This window comes from Terrapene carolina, unplaced genomic scaffold (assembly GCF_002925995.2).
Source record: "Terrapene carolina triunguis isolate 2854851 unplaced genomic scaffold, T_m_triunguis-2.0 Scaffold310, whole genome shotgun sequence".
Lineage (NCBI taxonomy): Eukaryota > Metazoa > Chordata > Testudines > Emydidae > Terrapene > Terrapene triunguis.
The window spans coordinates 741,551-757,424 of NW_020664661.1; the positions used below are offsets into that span (position 1 = coordinate 741,551).

General features: G+C 48.7%; 2 protein-coding genes across 2 annotated transcripts in view; both read left to right on the plus strand.

Moving 5' to 3' along the window:
* FANCD2 (FA complementation group D2) overlaps positions 1 to 12,211 on the plus strand; it is a 177,697-nt gene extending 165,486 nt beyond the window's left edge. Inside the window, 3 exon segments of the mRNA XM_026657769.2 lie at positions 6,712 to 6,858; positions 9,042 to 9,125; positions 11,387 to 12,211. Coding sequence (XP_026513554.1) covers positions 6,712 to 6,858; positions 9,042 to 9,125; positions 11,387 to 11,467 — 312 coding nt within the window. The 3' untranslated portion in view covers positions 11,468 to 12,211.
* Positions 12,212 to 12,638: 427 nt separating this feature from the next.
* On the plus strand, positions 12,639 to 14,349 carry LOC112114565 (probable protein BRICK1). Its single transcript, XM_024211345.2, has 3 exons — positions 12,639 to 12,797; positions 13,044 to 13,126; positions 13,721 to 14,349. The coding sequence occupies exons 1-3, from the start codon at positions 12,680 to 12,682 to the stop codon at positions 13,745 to 13,747; spliced, it is 228 nt and encodes a 75-aa protein (XP_024067113.1). The 5' UTR covers positions 12,639 to 12,679; the 3' UTR covers positions 13,748 to 14,349.
* The last annotated feature ends 1,525 nt before the right edge of the window (positions 14,350 to 15,874 follow it).

Below are 15,874 nucleotides of genomic sequence, written 5' to 3' on the forward strand. Positions count from 1 at the left end.
TGAATGTTTTGGAATGAATTGTTAAACCAACAGCCACTTGTAGTGGTAGATTATGCATATGCCTCATGGTTGTTGTGTATGTGTTGGAAACCTGTTTCACTCAAGCACTCATACATGAGGCTTTGCAGTAAAATAGCAGCCTTGTGCTCTGCTTTCTTACTGTCATATTTGCTGCTGCTGAAGTCACTACAACCACCAACGCACCACTTAAAGAAGTAGTACTATAGGTCACACACTGTTATTTTTTTCAGGTTTGGCATCAGCTATGGATCCCTGAAATGCCCAGGTACTGCAGGACAAAATGCTTTTCTGTAAAAATTTAGCAGCTACAAACAGTCTCTTCATATTACTGTTGAGATTAGTGCTTTCTTCCACTTTTGATAGTGCCACTTCTTTTGCAGCTTTTAAGGATATGCTCTGTGATTCATTTCAGTGGATAGGATTGCTAAAAACTACGTCCATATCCTGCGGTTCATCTTCAGTAAGTGCTTTAAGAGCCTTCCTGCTAAGCATTTGCGCCTCTTCAGTCCCATTCAAAGCACATATTTCTCTGCTCATAGCCTCTGCTTTGGACATCACCACCACTTTCCCATCCACTAGAGCAGTGGTTCTCAAAGCTGGTCCGCCGCTTGTTCAGGGAAAGCCCCTGGCGGGACAGGCCAGTTTGTTTACCTGCCGCGTCCTCAGGTTCGACCGATCGCGGCTCCCACTGGCTCCAGGCCAATGGGGGCTGTGGGAAGGGTGGCCAGCACATCCCTCGGCCCACGCCGCTTCCCGCAGCCCCCATTGGCCGGAAGCAGCGAACCGCGGCCAGTGGGAGCCGCGATCGGCCGAACCTGTGGGTGCGGCAGGTAAACAAACCAGCCCGGCCCACCAGGGGCTTTCCCTGAATAAGCGGCAGACCGGCTTTGAGAACCACTGCACTAGAGCCTCTGTGAAGCAATGAACTCCAGCTGAGTCTCAGTTTGCAGTAGTACAATCAATATTTGGTTATGTTGTGTTTATCTTTTGACACAATATATTACATGCATTCTTGGTGTAGCACTCAGTGTGATGATATCCAATGTTATCAATGTTCTCTCTAAGAGTGACTGCTTCATAGAGTTTCACACCTCTCTCAAGTGTTGAAACTGTGCTTAAGAGGATGGCTTCTGGCTTACTGAAGAAGAAGCAGGTGTTCTTCTCGAAATGCATGCCACAGCTGGCACCTTCAACTTTTTTCTGATGCTCAATATGCTTCCTCACCAACCTTCCAAATTCAGTTTATGGGCCCACTTCTTATAGCACATAAGGTGCCACCAAATGTTGTGTTTAGCCAGGTCCCCCGCGGTGGTATTCTCCAAAGATTCAGCTGCTAGTCGGTACTCTTTGTCTCCCCATTGATGCCTAAAAATGATTAAGACCAAAGTAAAAACAAGGATTTTGTAATAAATTAGTTTGGGAGTGTAATTAATTATGTTATGTAATGTATGTTATATAGCTGTGTGCATACTGTTTGGAGATAGATTCCAGTAATTTCTGACCCGATACTGATGTCTTAACCAGTGCCTTGTTACCACTCTTGGCATAATAAACAAAGCTGATAATCAATATCACTGAACCACTTTTTTGCTGATGATAGCAAATCAGCTTGAAGCACTCCTTCCATTTATAGAAATCTGTAACATTAAAAAAACTAATCAGGTGTCCTATTCTGAGCATCAACTGATAACACAGACTGGCAGCCAAGGGACACAACTTAACTTGCGAGGGCTGCATGTTTGGCATGCCTGTGTTCAACTATGCTTTCATAAAAAAGTTGATTTTTAAACATTTTCTCCAATATCTATCTACAGAATTGTTCTAGGTTTCTCATGTTTAGTACCATTATGTTCATGGGAGAAGGAGCTTTCAACGATACCCAACTCAACCCATTTCCAACAACATTGCATTATCAAAATTTCAACCAACTGGAGGACATGGAGCTGGGAGCCAGGTGGATGGGGCAGCAAGTTCCCCCTGCCATGCCACAGAGAATGGCACTATTGAAATTATGATTCTGTAGATTTTTATGACTCAAATGACACTTCCCTTACCTTTCTATCACTAACTTGCCTTGGAAAGAGATTTTAGTATATTAAGCTTGCAGACTATATTGCCTACCACCATGAGGTTTTGCACTGGGACTCCAGGACCTAGGCTAGCTACTTCTCCCACTCCTTCTCACTGTAGGCTTATTCATTATGCACAGCCTCCTAGGTATCCTCCAAGCTGCTGATTGTGGCAGCAGCCACCCTCAAGCATTGAAAGATCCAGATCACTCCCTAACTCAGCTATTGATCAGCTGCACATGAGTAGCACAAGAGACTCCACACTGTGGCACAAATGCCTTCCCTCCTCAGGCTTTGTCACCAGTGAAGAGCAGAGTGCCGGACCCATCGCAGCAACTGGCACATCTGGGGCTTCCTTTAGTAGGGAGGAAGCGATTATGCTCCCCGCAAAGCATCATCTGTCAAAGGCTAAGGACTTGAGGAGGACTAAGCTCAGAGGTCCTGCAGCCACTGGGAATTATGGCTTCCATTATAGGACCCTGCGCATAGCAACATGCTTGACCTCTATGCTCTCCCTGTTCATAGAATCATAGACTTTAAGGTCAGAAGGGACCATTATGATCATCTAGTCTGACCTCCTGCACAACGCAGGCTACAGAATCTCACCCACCCACTCCTGTATCAAACCTGTGTCTGAGCCATTGAAGTCCTCAAATCATGGTTTAAAGACTTCAAGATGCAGAGAATCTTCCAGAAAGTGATCCGTGCCCCACGCTGCAGAGGAAGGCGAAAGACCCCCAGGGCCTCTGCCAATCTGCCCTAGAGGAAAATTCCTTCCCGACCCCAAATATGGCGATCAGCTAAACCCTGAGCATGTGGGCAAGACTCACCAGCCAGACACCCAGGAAAGAATTCTCTGTAGTAACTCAGATCCCACCCCATCTAACATCCCACCACAAGCCATTGGGCATATTTACCACTAATAGTAAAAGACCAATCTCATACCATCCCCTCCATAAACTTATCAAGCTTAGTCTTGAAGCCAGATTTGTCTTTTGCCCCCACTGCTCCCCTTGGAAGGCTGTTCCAGAACTTCATTCCTCTCATGGTTAGAAATCTTCGTCTAATTTCAAGTCTAAACTTCCTGATGGCCAGTTCATATCCATTTGTTCTTGTGTCCACATTGGTACTGAGCTTAAATAATTCCTCTCCCTCCCTGGTATTTATTCCTCTGATATATCTGTTCTCTCAATGGAGCCTGCAGGAAGGTGACTACAAGAACAGAATTGCTTTGGAAACAGCCTCATGTTACCCTGAGATGGTGGAATACCCCTCACTCCCTCCCTGATGGAGAGGAGGGACCCGAGAGATCCCAGCACATGGTTATCTCTGTAGATACTAGTAGAAAAGTATGAGGAGCAGCCTTCCTGTCTCATTTGGGCCAGGGATTGTGAACAGAAATCATGAGGTCAGCTCTAGCCTACATTAACAAGAGGAAACACAAGAAGCAGATCTCCAGTCAAGGAGACAAAAAAACCTGTTCCTCTGGGCAGAATCTCACCTGCTTGGCATCTTGCTTAGGAGACAGACTAGCTCAACCAGCAGGATCTCCTGCAGGGAATGCTTCCATTTCAAGCAAGTAATTCACCTGATTTGTTCAGTGGGAGGCATCCCAGCCCTCTGTTCATTGCAGAGCTTGGCTCTCAGCTGAATCAGTTCTGCAGCCGTCACAGAGAGGTCAAGGTAGGGCAGAGGACATTTTTCTCATCCATAGTGGTCCCTTGCTCTCAAGTGGGGGGGAGGCCACTCCACCTCACTACACATCAAATAGACCAATCCATGTCTTGACTTCTACCCCACACTGCCACGCAGAGCTCCTCTGCCTATCTCAATGCTGGCAGAGGAGCAGAGAAGTTTCAGTTGCCTCAGACTGACTGACTGCCCAGGATCTGGTACGTTGATGTTCCTGTCCCAGGAAAATCCCATTGCCCATTCCTCTGGCTGTCCCATGGCTCCTGGCAGGTTCTGCTTGAAGGCCTGGTGCTTGGAAGGTCTATTTTAGCAGAGGAAGAAGAGTAACAGCAGAGTGGATGGCCCTAACTGTGCCTTTCAAGACCATGTTTGAATCTCTTTTGAGGAAACTAATAACAGCATCAGCATTCTCTTCAGTTTTTCTCTTCGGTACCTGACAGTTACACGCTTAACTCCAGCCTAGCAATATGTTTTACCAGGAAATTTCCTTAGGTTTTTAACCCATGTGAGAATGCTTGGAGCCAGGAATTCCAGTGGAGCCTGTGTGCTGTGTAGGGACTCTTTGGAACTCTGACGGGAGAGGCCATTGAGACAGGCCAGTCAGCCTCACCTCAGTCCCTGGAAAAATCATGGAGCAGGTCCTCAAGGAATCAATTATGAAACACTTAGAGGAGAGGAAAGTGATCAGGAACAGTCAGCATGGATTCACCAAGGGGAAGTCGTGCCTGACTAACCTAATTGCCTTCTATGATGAGATAACTGGCTCTGTGGATGAGGGGAAAGCAGTGGATGTGTTATACCTTGACTTTAGCAAAGCTTCTGATACGGTCTCCCACAGTATTCTTGCCGCCAAGTTAAAGTAGTATGGGCTACATGAATGGATTGTAAGGTGGATAGAAAGCTGGCTAGATCATCGGGCTCAACGGGTAGTGATCAATGGCTCCATGTCTAGTTGGGAGCCGGTTTCAAGCGGAGTGCCCCAAGGGTCGGTCCTGGGGCCGGTTTTGTTTAATATTTTTATTAATGATCTGGAGGATGGTGTGGACTGCACTCTCAGCAAGTTTGCAGATGACACTAAACTGGGAGGCGTGGTAGATACACTAGAGGGTAGGGATCGGATACAGAGGGACCTAGACAAATTAGAGGATTGGGCCAAAAAAAACCCGATGAGGTTCAACAAGGACAAGTGCAGAGTCCTGCACTTAGGACGGAAGAATCCCATGCACTGCTACAGACTAGGGACCGAATGGCTAGGAAGCAGTTCTGCAGAAAAGGACCTAGGGGTCACAGTGGACGAGAAGCTGGATATGAGTCAACAGTGTGCTCTTGTTGCCAAGAAGGCTAACGGCCTTTTGGGCTGTATAAGTAGGGGCATTGCCAGCAGATCGAGGAACGTGATCGTTCCCCTTTATTCGACATTGGTGAGGCCTCATCTGGAGTACTGTGTCCAGTTTTGGGCCCCACACTACAAGAAGGATGTGGAAAAATTGGAAAGAGACCAGCGGAGGGCAACAAAAATGATTAGGGGTCTGGAGCACATGACTTATGAGGAGAGGCTGACGGAACTGGGATTGTTTAGTCTCCAGAAGAGAAGAATGAGGGGGGATTTGATAGCTGCTTTCAACTACCTGAAGGGGGGTTCCAAAGAGGATGGAGCTCGGCTGTTCTCAGTGGTGGCAGATGACAGAACAAGGAGCAATGGTCTCAAGTTGCAGTGGGGGAGGTATAGGTTGGATATTAGGAAACACTATTTCACTAGGAGGGTGGTGAAGCACTGGAATGCGTTACCTAGGGAGGTGGTGGAGTCTTCTTCCTTGGAGGTTTTTAAGGCCCGGCTTGACAAAGCCGTGGCTGGGATGATTTAGTTAGGAATTGGTCCTGCTTTGAGCAGGGGGTTGGACTAGATGACCTCCTGAGGTCCCTTCCAACCCTGATATTCTATGATTCTATGACAGGGAGGAAGGGCACTGCCAAGGGAGAGGAGCTTGGGAGGGCAGCCAGCCAAGGAGCAGGAATTTATAGCCTCTTAGTTGAATCCTAGGATCTTGTGCTCCCTCTTTCTAAAGCACTGTGTGCAGAGTATGCAGCTTCTATCACTCTACCTGGTGGACAGTACATTTTAGTGAGAGGAAATGTGGGTATGGTAGACACTGGGTGACTGTGATTCCTTCTGAGAGGAAACTGGTAAAACAAGGAGCCTTGAGCAAAGACAATAGGATGTGATCTACTCAGAAGAGTTTTATATCACTGATGTACAGAGCTAAACTGCTGGAACAGGCCCCTGGCTGAGCAGATGGGTTCCAGCAGAAACCGGGCCCTCCACAGAACGGAACAGATTAAAGGGGAATGAGTTGGATTTGTGTGTGGGAGTTACCAGCTGTCATTGTGGGGCTGGACAGGGACGTTTGGGCTCACTGGGCCTTTCTCCATATTGGATAGGAATTTTGGGTTGCTCAGGGGAGTAATTTTGTCTCCTCTTGCACAAAAGGCTAAAATAAGGTTGCAAAGATTTTTAATCTTTTTTTTTTATATAAATCCGGCTTAAAAGTGTTTGGGGCTAGAGATGGCAGCATTCTCCTCGGACTATTCCAGCCACACAAGATCCTTGGTTGCTTTTGCATCTCTTCTTTACACCAAGATGCCTCACTGCATAGATTTTAAATAACAGGAGAAGCCTTCAGGGGGGAGGGATAGCTCAGCAGTTTGAGCATTGGCCTGCTAAACCCAGGGTTGTGAGTTCAATCCTTGAGGGGGCCACTTAGGGATCTGGGGCAAAATCAGTACTTGGTCTTGCTAGTGAAGGCAGGGGGCTGGACTTGATGATCTTTCAGGGTCCCTTCCAGTTCTAGGAGATAGGATATCTCCATTAAAAAAAAAAAAAAAAGCAAGAATTAGGTGTAATTTCATTGTGTTTGTGTCCCATATTTAGATTCACCAAGACCTAGGATTGACCAACCACGTCCCTTTATTGAAAAAGTCCCTGGAGCAATTTGTATACCGAGTAAAAGCCATGTTGGCCTTCAACCACTGCCAGGAAGCATTCTGGGTGGGCATCCTCAAAAACAGGGACCTGCAGGTAAGGATCACAGCACTGCCAGTCCTTTTGCTTTGGATATTGTCACAGCTCAGGAAAATTGCACCTGTATTCCCTCTCCATGGTCCAGCATGGGCACCCATTCTCAGGCTTCCAGCTCCCCAGCCATCGCCTCTCTTGGCTGAAGACCCGCATCTCTCTCCCACCTGACCAGGATATTTCCAGGCCACACACTCCTGTGCCTGCACTGTGAGTTCCCCAGCAAGGCAGACTGGCTAAACACGCCTGCGTTGCCTACTCCTCAGAGGTTATAAACAGTGTAATTTCCCGCAGTGAAGTTACCATACAGCTCTTTCCAAGCAAGCATGTTTATTCCTAAGGAGAAAGCGTTACAGAGAAAATGTTAAAAACAATAAAAGAACCTACATGCATTAGAAAACATTTCTTCCTATCTGCAAACAGTACGAGAGGCCGATCTGCTGACTTTGATGCCAAACCCTTGTTGAGGTTGGGGTGATTTCTGGTAAGAATCTGACATTTACTGATAAATAATGACCTACTAGAACAGAAACAGAGTAGATGTGCCCACAATACAATTGCTATTTGCCATCTAAAAATAATTGTTTGTATTAAATTAAACAAAAGCATTACTCTGCTTGGAAAAGTGACTCTAAAAAACCTAATGGTATGGTTAGGTATTGAGTGTCTCTTGACTCCAAATCGAATATGCTCAGATTACAAAGAAAACAATGTTTTGTTTCCTAATGTCCAGCCCTGCAATTCAGCCTGGAAACTGTGAAACAAGTTAGGTCTTTTCATCTTGTAGATCATCATCATCAGTAAGATGAAGTATACATTTACTTTGGTCATCAAAGTCAGCAGATCGGCCTCTCGTACAGTTTGCAGATAGGAAGGAATCGTTCTTGCATGGTCGCTTTTCAGAGTAGAGCTGCACCTTAAATACACTTAAAAACTAAAATATAAATTCTAAGTGTAAATGTTTTCAATCAATAAAATGAATTATTTGTAAGTGTATTATAGTAATGTTTATTCTCATCGTTCAGTGAGCATCCCTCCGCTTCGTTCACTGAACACCAGCTAGCTTATGTAGTCAGGGCCAGATTCTGATCTGAGTTGTACCAGGGTAAATCCAGAGTAATTCCAATAATGTCAGCATATAGAATTTGACCCCGAATGAGGCAGGAGTTCTGTAGACCCCTGTGTCATTCACTGTTTACTCCTGCCCTCTTGGCTGTGCACTGAATGAGACAGCGGTCTTGCAGAACTGTAGTATGTGACCAAGTCATTCAGAAACTGTGATGTAATAACTCTGCCCCTGGTGTTTTTGAGTTAAGATTGTACAGGCAGCCTTAACTTTTTGGTATTTACTGGCTTCTGAGTGCTTCACTGTAACATTAATATTCTCCTGCCAGTTTTTTGTACTGAAGTCAGTGACAGAAAGACACTGCTCTCACAAGCCTTTCCCCTTGCAACTGGTCTTCACCAACAGTAGTGTAAATAGAAAGAACCCAGAGTCACGTGAGGCCCTATTCATTTTAAAAAATTAGTTACTTTTGGTTTAACTGCCTGCACTACAAGCATGCTTGTTCAGAGAAATATCAGAGGGTATCTGTGCATTTTTAGTGGAATTGATGCTGTATATTTTTGCACTAGTTCTTTAAGTTGAGAGAGCATTCATTTTTTACTGATCCTCACTTGGATGAAATTCAGAGGTCCTTGTGCACCACTTCACTGCTGTTCTGCAGGCTGGGATGGGGAATAACTGGTGCCCAGGCTTGTTTGGGGCCCCGTGCACCGAGAAATGCTGTCCAGAGACAAGAGCGAATGGACAGTTTTTATTTTTGCAATGTTTGACATTTCAGGGCCCTGACTGCCCCTTGCCTTTTCCCTTCTTTCTGATGGCTGGCACTTCGACTTCCAAAAAGGACAAGGGGCAGTTGGGGGCCCCAAAACTGCCAAGCCTCATTTCATTTTTTTTTTTTTTTTTTTTTTTAAAAGAGGCCAAGCCTGACCATTTTCTTTCCCCACCCCTACTTCCCCACTGCAGTGAAGCAGGACGTGTGTGTGTGGGGGGGGGGCAGCTCATTTCTGCAGCGAAATCTTATTTGCAACCAAATGCAGTGCATTTCTGTTCCAGCAGGGGGTCGCTATTGCTGCTCCATGCATGAATTTGCCTCATAAAGTATTTACCACGTTCACTTTAGGGAGAAGAGATCCTGTCTCAGGATTCTGAAGAGAATGACCCAGGGGAGGGAGTTTCCCAGCTCCCCAGAGAAGATCCTGCTGAGGTATTTCTGTACACGGCAGCAGTGCCTATTGCTTTTATGGTTCCTGAGCATCCCTGGTGGTATTTCAGTTGAGTTACACTTGTGATGACCTTTGTGTCTGCTCTCTCTGCAGGGCAGGAGCAGAGACCATCTCTCTCACTTGCTCAGCTCCATGACAGCACTTTCTCCTCACCGTATTAGAGTCCTGCTGCCTACTGAAAAAAATCTATCTTAAAAAAATGCAGACAGCAAAGCCCTTGGGTTTTCTTGACTGAGTTAATAACCTGAGCCCTGCAAGCAGAATCAGTCTTGTTGCTATTCTCACCAAATGCAGTTTTTTCTTAAACATTTGCTATTTTGAGTTCAAGATGAGGCACAGCCTCTTGGTAGGGTGAGACGGCCCTGTGCCACAGTAGGTAAATCAATAGGGAGTGCTCTGCTTTGCTTCAGATGAGCTGGGCAGAGGCTGGGGGTACATCCTGGACTGAAGTTAAGCTAAAGAAAGTCCAGATGAATCAAAACTGGGACCCCAAATCAACCAGACTATTTCCTTTTCTGGCTACTGGGAAGCAAAGACACTCCAGCTCCCTCTTGTGTCCATTGGAATGGGAAGAATACTGGGGTCCCCTGGGCAGTCATTGAAGTGAAAGCTGGAAATGCCTTATTAGGTCCCATTTTATCCCACTTCCTACTGCGCTGGTAAGGGCAGGATTGTTCCCTACAGCATACTTCCAGAGGCAGCTAGTGGGTAGCTCCACCCACTTGCTTCTGTAGGCAGGAGTGCAGACTCCCAACAGCCCCACACCCTTAAGAGCCCTTTCCCAGTCACCAGCAGCTTGTACCGTTTTCTTACACATACACACACACTCTCTCTCTCTGTTTTTAATCTGCCTGTTTCCCCACCTTTGGCTTGAGTGATCTTGCTGCTTAGAACAGTGGTTTCTCTGTCTCTCTCCCACCCCTGGAAGGCAGGCCTTTGCTGGTGTCTTGCTGTAGTGACTCTCCTCAGCAGCGCTCTCAAGCAGTCCTCCCAAGCTGCAGGGCATGAGCTCCAACCAAACCTTGTTGACAACATAGATTCCATGGCCAGTGTGATCATCTACTCTGACCTCCTGTAAAATACAGGCCAGGGAACTGCCACACAATAATTCCTAGAGCAGATCTTTTAGAAAAAACAGCCAATCTTGAGTTTAAAATTGTCACTGATGGAGAATGACTCCAATTACAATGAATTACTCTTGCTGTTAAAAATGTACACCTTATTTCTAGTCTGAATTTGTCTAGCTTCAACTTCCAGCCATTGGAGCATGTTATGCTTTTCTCTCCTAGATTGAAGAGCCTATTAAATATTTGTTCCCCATGTAGGTACTAATAGAATGTGATCAAGTCAGCCCTTAACTTTCTCTTCATTAAGCTAACTCAAATGAGTTCCTTGAGTCTGTCACTATAAGGCATGTCTTCTAATCCTTTAATCATTCTTGTTGCCACCCAGCACCTCTTCCTCTGCCAGCTAACTTCCCTATCCCAGTCGGTGTGGCAGTGCCTAGTCCTCCAGGGTCAGAGACAGCAGGACAGAGCTACACAATAGGCAGGTTTGGAGGATCAGGCAGGAGATTCTGCTCTCTTTCCCCTCAAGACACTTCCCTCAGGATTCTTTGCACTCTCTCTTCCACATCCAGTTTCTCCTCCTTGGGTCAGTACCACCACCCACTCACACACCTCTCAGCCCTATGCAGCCATTTCAGCACTCCTTGGTATCCACTGTGTTGCTAAAACAGCTTGGAAATGCTGTGCAAGCTGGTGAGTTATAGGATTCTTACAAGGAATCATGGGAGTTTGACCTCTGCTCCCACAATTCTCCAAAACCAGAGGAATCCTATAATGTTTGGCAAAAAATGTTTGAGAATGGACTGATGGGGTGCAGTAAACAGAGATACAGTCCCAGAGGACCTTGTGGCTCAGATCAGTGCAGCAGAGTACTATTGGCATGCTAGCAGACTGGATATGGGGTGAAATTTCAGGGCTTCTTAAAGCTATGCAGCATAGATGCACTGAGTGGTTGATGGAACAAATGTACAAGATGGCTGATGAAGTACAAATCATTCAGCTCTGTAGTGCAGACAACACCTACACGAGAGAAGAATCAGGCCCTTTTTTGTTTGAATACTGACATTTCTGGCCTGCCAATGATTACTTAGGAGGACTTGTATGCAGTCTGTGTCTGCAGGCCCCCAAGGTTACATCCAGTCCTTGGTTTTATAAATATTTCTTCTCTTTTCCAGGAGGAAGGTGACATTTCAGGGAGCGAGGGTGGATCCGAGCACAATGATGATGATGATGATGATGAAGAGAGCTCTGAGTAGACCTTGCAGCCTCCCAGCATTCTGTTAGCTCACCATAGCATAGAAGCTTGGTATTATCCAAAACAATCCACACCTGTCACGGCTGAATAGACTCTGTGGGTTGGAGGCTGTATGCCCATGATGAGATGTTAATACTGTGCAACAGTAAAGAAGGTTCACTTGTAGCCAGGTCTTTATAGATGGTATTTAGTCCCCATTTAGTGTTGGTTGTGCAGTCTATATTGGTTGGGAGTTTTGCACCCAGACATATTGAAAAAAAGTCAGACCTAGAACTATTTTTATTTGTTCTTGCCTCCAGATACTCTCTCCTAAACTCTTTTCCATACGAATTCCTTTCCTTCTCTGCTGCTCTAGGGAGTGGATTTCAAGGGGAAACTCTGTGGCTTTCTGTCTAGAAACGCACTGAAAGTTTGGATTAGTTGCCAAAGTGAGAGAAGTGATATTTACAGAAAGAACCTGTTCATGTACAGTATCAATGAAATATTTGCACAAAACCCACCTTCCCTCAACAGTCCAGCCGTTGGAGCCCTCGTGAGAATTACCTTCTTGCATTGGCCATTTATTGGGACAGAAGAATCAATGGGAGAGCAGTCCAAATGCCCTCATTAGTGGCAACATAAAGTGCTCATTAATGGTGAGAGAAAGGCTTGTTATAGTTGTAAATTACAAAAAACAGCTTAATGCCAGATGCCTTGTTTACTAACTCATTGAATAAACTGAAATCCCTACCCTGGGCATATGGAATCAGTCACACAGCGTATTGTATGGGTGCAGCATAAAGCTCTCCTTGGGGGGAAAAGCTCTCTGGGGGTCTAACAGCTCCGACTAACATGCCTTTTCCAGAGCTTAGCCTGGATGTGTGTGTGGGGCAGCCATGGCTGTGATGGTTACAGAGGGGGGGGGGGGGCCCGGGGGGTGGGGGGGCTGCGGGGGGGGCTGGGGGCCCGAGGGGGTGGCCGTAGGGGTGTAGAGACCGTCGCTAACCTCGCCCTCCTGTGCTCTTCCCAGGGCGGGGTGCCCGAGGCGGGTCTCCGCTGGGGCGGGCGGATCCGGGCTTTCCGCGGGCTCCCCACGGTTCGGGCTCGCGAAGGTGGGGCTTCATCCTGTGTCCTTTTGCGATCCGTACTCCGCACATGCGCAGTGTGGCAGGGGACACGGCGTGCGGGCGGCGCCGCGGAGGGCGGGGCTGGGCGCGGGGTGACTGCGGCGGCCATGTCGTTGCAAGAGGACCCGGTGCAGCGCGAGATCCACCAGGACTGGGCCAACCGCGAGTACATCGAAGTGATCACCAGCTCCATCAAGAAGATCGCGGATTTCCTCAACTCCTTCGGTGCGTGCGCGCCCGGCCCGGCTCCAGCATCCCCCTCCCCCCAACCAGGCCTAGGCCGGCTCCGGCTCCACCTCGCCCCAGTTGGACCCCCCCCCCCCGCCCGGCTCCGCCCCGCCGCGCTCTGTTCGGGAGGGTTCTGGGGTTGGGGCTCCCCCATGGGCGATGGGGGGGGTACCTGTCCTGGCCGGGTACCGCGGGCCTGAGCCCGGTGCAGCCCCTGACCCGACCCGACCCTTCTTCCCTCAGACATGTCCTGTCGCTCCCGGCTCGCCACCCTTAACGAGAAGTTGACCGCGCTGGAGCGACGGATCGAGTACATCGAGGCCAGGGTGAGGGGTAGAGCAGGGGAGGTGGCACCAGAGGACAGCCCCGGCGTGGGAGGAGGGGTTGCCCTGCGAGTAGCTCGGTGCAGGGCTCAGCCCACGCTTAGCAGCTCAGGGACAGCCGGGGCCTTGCTGTTCAAGCCCCCCTGCGGCTTTTACCCCATCTCCAGTGGGTATTGCCCTGCTATCCTCCCCACCCCCCTCAGCTAGGCAGTAACGCTGTGCCAGCACCACCCGCCAGCTAATCTGCTCTTTACACAGTGGGGGGATGTGTGGGACTCCCACACAGAGCCCCGCTGCACTAGTTCTTACTGTGGGGTGGTGGTGCAGGCCTTTCTCCTGAACAATAGTCCTGGAGCTCCTACCCCCTGCACGCTCTGGTGGGCATCCCAGCAGTACTTACACTGGGGCATTGGTTTTGGCCAACAGGGCTGGAGATAGAACTGAGATCTTGGTGAATCAGTGACACTGGCCTGGGCCCAGCCTTGCTGTGAGGGATGACTTTTACCCAGTTCCCAGTGTACGGGAGCTCATTAACTTTCCCTGAGTGGGCAGACTGGCTAGCCCTTGGTGACTGCAGGCTGTGCTCTTCTTTGGCAGGTAACAAAGGGCGAAACTCTGACCTAACTGCAGAAGGCTGATAGGGAGCTGATCTGGAGAAGATTGTGCGGCTGTGCCAGAATTGACTGTCAGGCATCTGATTTCTTCATTACTTATTATTGACAGGACTTCAGCTTGTTTCTGCCCCCTGCAATGCACTATCCCTGCCTTCAGTGCATGGCTCCAGGGTGACTCCAGAGGAAATTGATAAAATGCAAATGAGCATGTTGGATTAAGTGATTTTATACAGACAGATTCATACAGCTGTCAAATACTCCTGCACCCCTTAATCTCTCTCTAATTCCCAGCTGTGCATGTAGAACTCCAACACTTCGTAGCTGCAGAATCTCTCTGGCCAAAGGTCACTTTGTGGAAAGAAAACTTCTCTTGGGAGCTGACCAGCTGAGGAAAAGAGTGTCCGTGCTGTTCATGGGCCACTCCACTGGTGATTTCAGTTCCTTTAGCAAAGTGGTTCTCAACCAGGGGTCTGGGGACCCCTTGGGGGCCGCAAGCAGGTTTCAGGGGTCCTCCAAACAGTGCCAGTTAGACTCACTTGGGCCCAGGGCAGAAAGCCAAAGCCCCACTGCATGGGGCTGAAGCTTGGGGCCCTGAGCCCTGCCACCAGGGGCTGAAGCCAAAGCCTGAGCCATCTAGCTTCGGTGGAATCTCTGTGGCATGGGGCCCCAGGCAAATGCGCTGCTTGCTACCCCCTAACGCTGGCCCTGGCTTTTATATGCAGAAAACTAGTTGTGCCACAGGTGGGCTGTGGAGTTTTTATAGCGGGGGTGGGGGGACTCAGAAAGAAAAAAGTTAAGAACCCCTGCTTTAGCAAACACTGCAACTTAAATCTCTTAGCAAAAATGTCAAGTATATCCATCCTTCCAGTCTGCAAACAGAGCAGTAGATGTGCTGTGTGTGTTTGGACCGGGGAGAGGAGGCAGGGGAATAGCTAATGTGCCAAGATTAAACTCTGTGGGCAGGGTGGGTTTCAGAGTTTTCTGTATCTTTTGTATTCGGTAGTATCACATGGGGGTGTCTTCCATTTGTGTTTCAACAATAAACTGCCTCTGCTGATGGGATCTGAGCTGATCTATAGCTGGAGTGCATTGTCCGGGATGCCGGGGCGGGAGCGTGGCCATGGAGTGCAGCTGGCCAAGAGAAGTGACAGTGGCCTGTTACTGTAACAGCTGCAGTTGCCTTTTGCTATTCTCTTCCTTCCCTCCTCCACCAATTCCTGCCCCAGTGGGCTTTGCTTCTACCCCCCTAAAATGATTAGTGATGAAATAGTTAATGGTGCCAATGCACTAAGTTTGAGTGTTAACACTCCAATCCTGTTAACAGGGGTGCTCACCCCACTGAGTCACTGTTGGGCTCTCTGCAGACAGAAGCAGCCAGCACTGCAGTGGTGCTGTGGGTCCCATCTGAAAGTCATGAGATTTTTGGTGAGCTCACGGGTATCTTTGGCCTCCTGGTTTCTTGGGGCTGACTGGTCACATTAACAAACAGTGCTCGAAACTGATGGGTTTTAAATGAAAGCTGAATTATCCCCTAATCCCAAGATTCTGGGAGCTGGGCCATTCCAGGCTGATGGTGGTTTCTGTCACCCTGAGAGGGAGGAGTGCTCATAAAGGGGAATGGAGGGAAGAGTCTAGTTGCTCTGGTAGACCCAAGTCTTTCCTGCTATCCTACTGTTTTGGTAGCCTTCAGGAAAGTGTTTCTAATATGTTGTTCTCTTGTTTAGTCTAACACGGGTCTCAAACACGCGGCCCGCGGGGCTCTTGTGTGTGGCCCGCCAAGCTCCCCCCGCCCCTCTGCCTACCCTTGGGATTGCCTCCTGATGCTGCAAGCACCGTGCTGCTCTCTGAAGCAGCCGGCAGCACGCCCCTTCGGGCCGGGAGGAGGCAGAGGGCGCCAGCATTGCCTCCTGCCAGGCACCGCCCCCCCCCACAGCTCCTACTGGCCGGAAACAGGGAACCGCAGCCAATGGGAGCTTCGTGGGAGGTACCTAGAAGAGCGGCAAGAGCCGCACAAGCAGGGAAGCCTGAGCCCCTCCCCCAGGGGCTGCAGGGACACGGTTCCAGCTGCTTCCTGGAACAGAGCAGCATGGAGCCGGGGACAAGGCAGGCAGGGAGCACCGCTGCCACCCCGGAGCCG

Coding starts and splice junctions, on each gene's coding strand:
- LOC112114565 (XM_024211345.2), top strand. CDS start 12,680: ATGTCGTTGCAAGAGGACCCGGTGCAGCGCGAGATCCACCAGGACTGG. Junction 12,798..13,043: donor GGATTTCCTCAACTCCTTCG/GTGCGTGCGCGC, acceptor TTCTTCCCTCAG/ACATGTCCTGTCGCTCCCGG. Junction 13,127..13,720: donor TCGAGTACATCGAGGCCAGG/GTGAGGGGTAGA, acceptor CTTCTTTGGCAG/GTAACAAAGGGCGAAACTCT.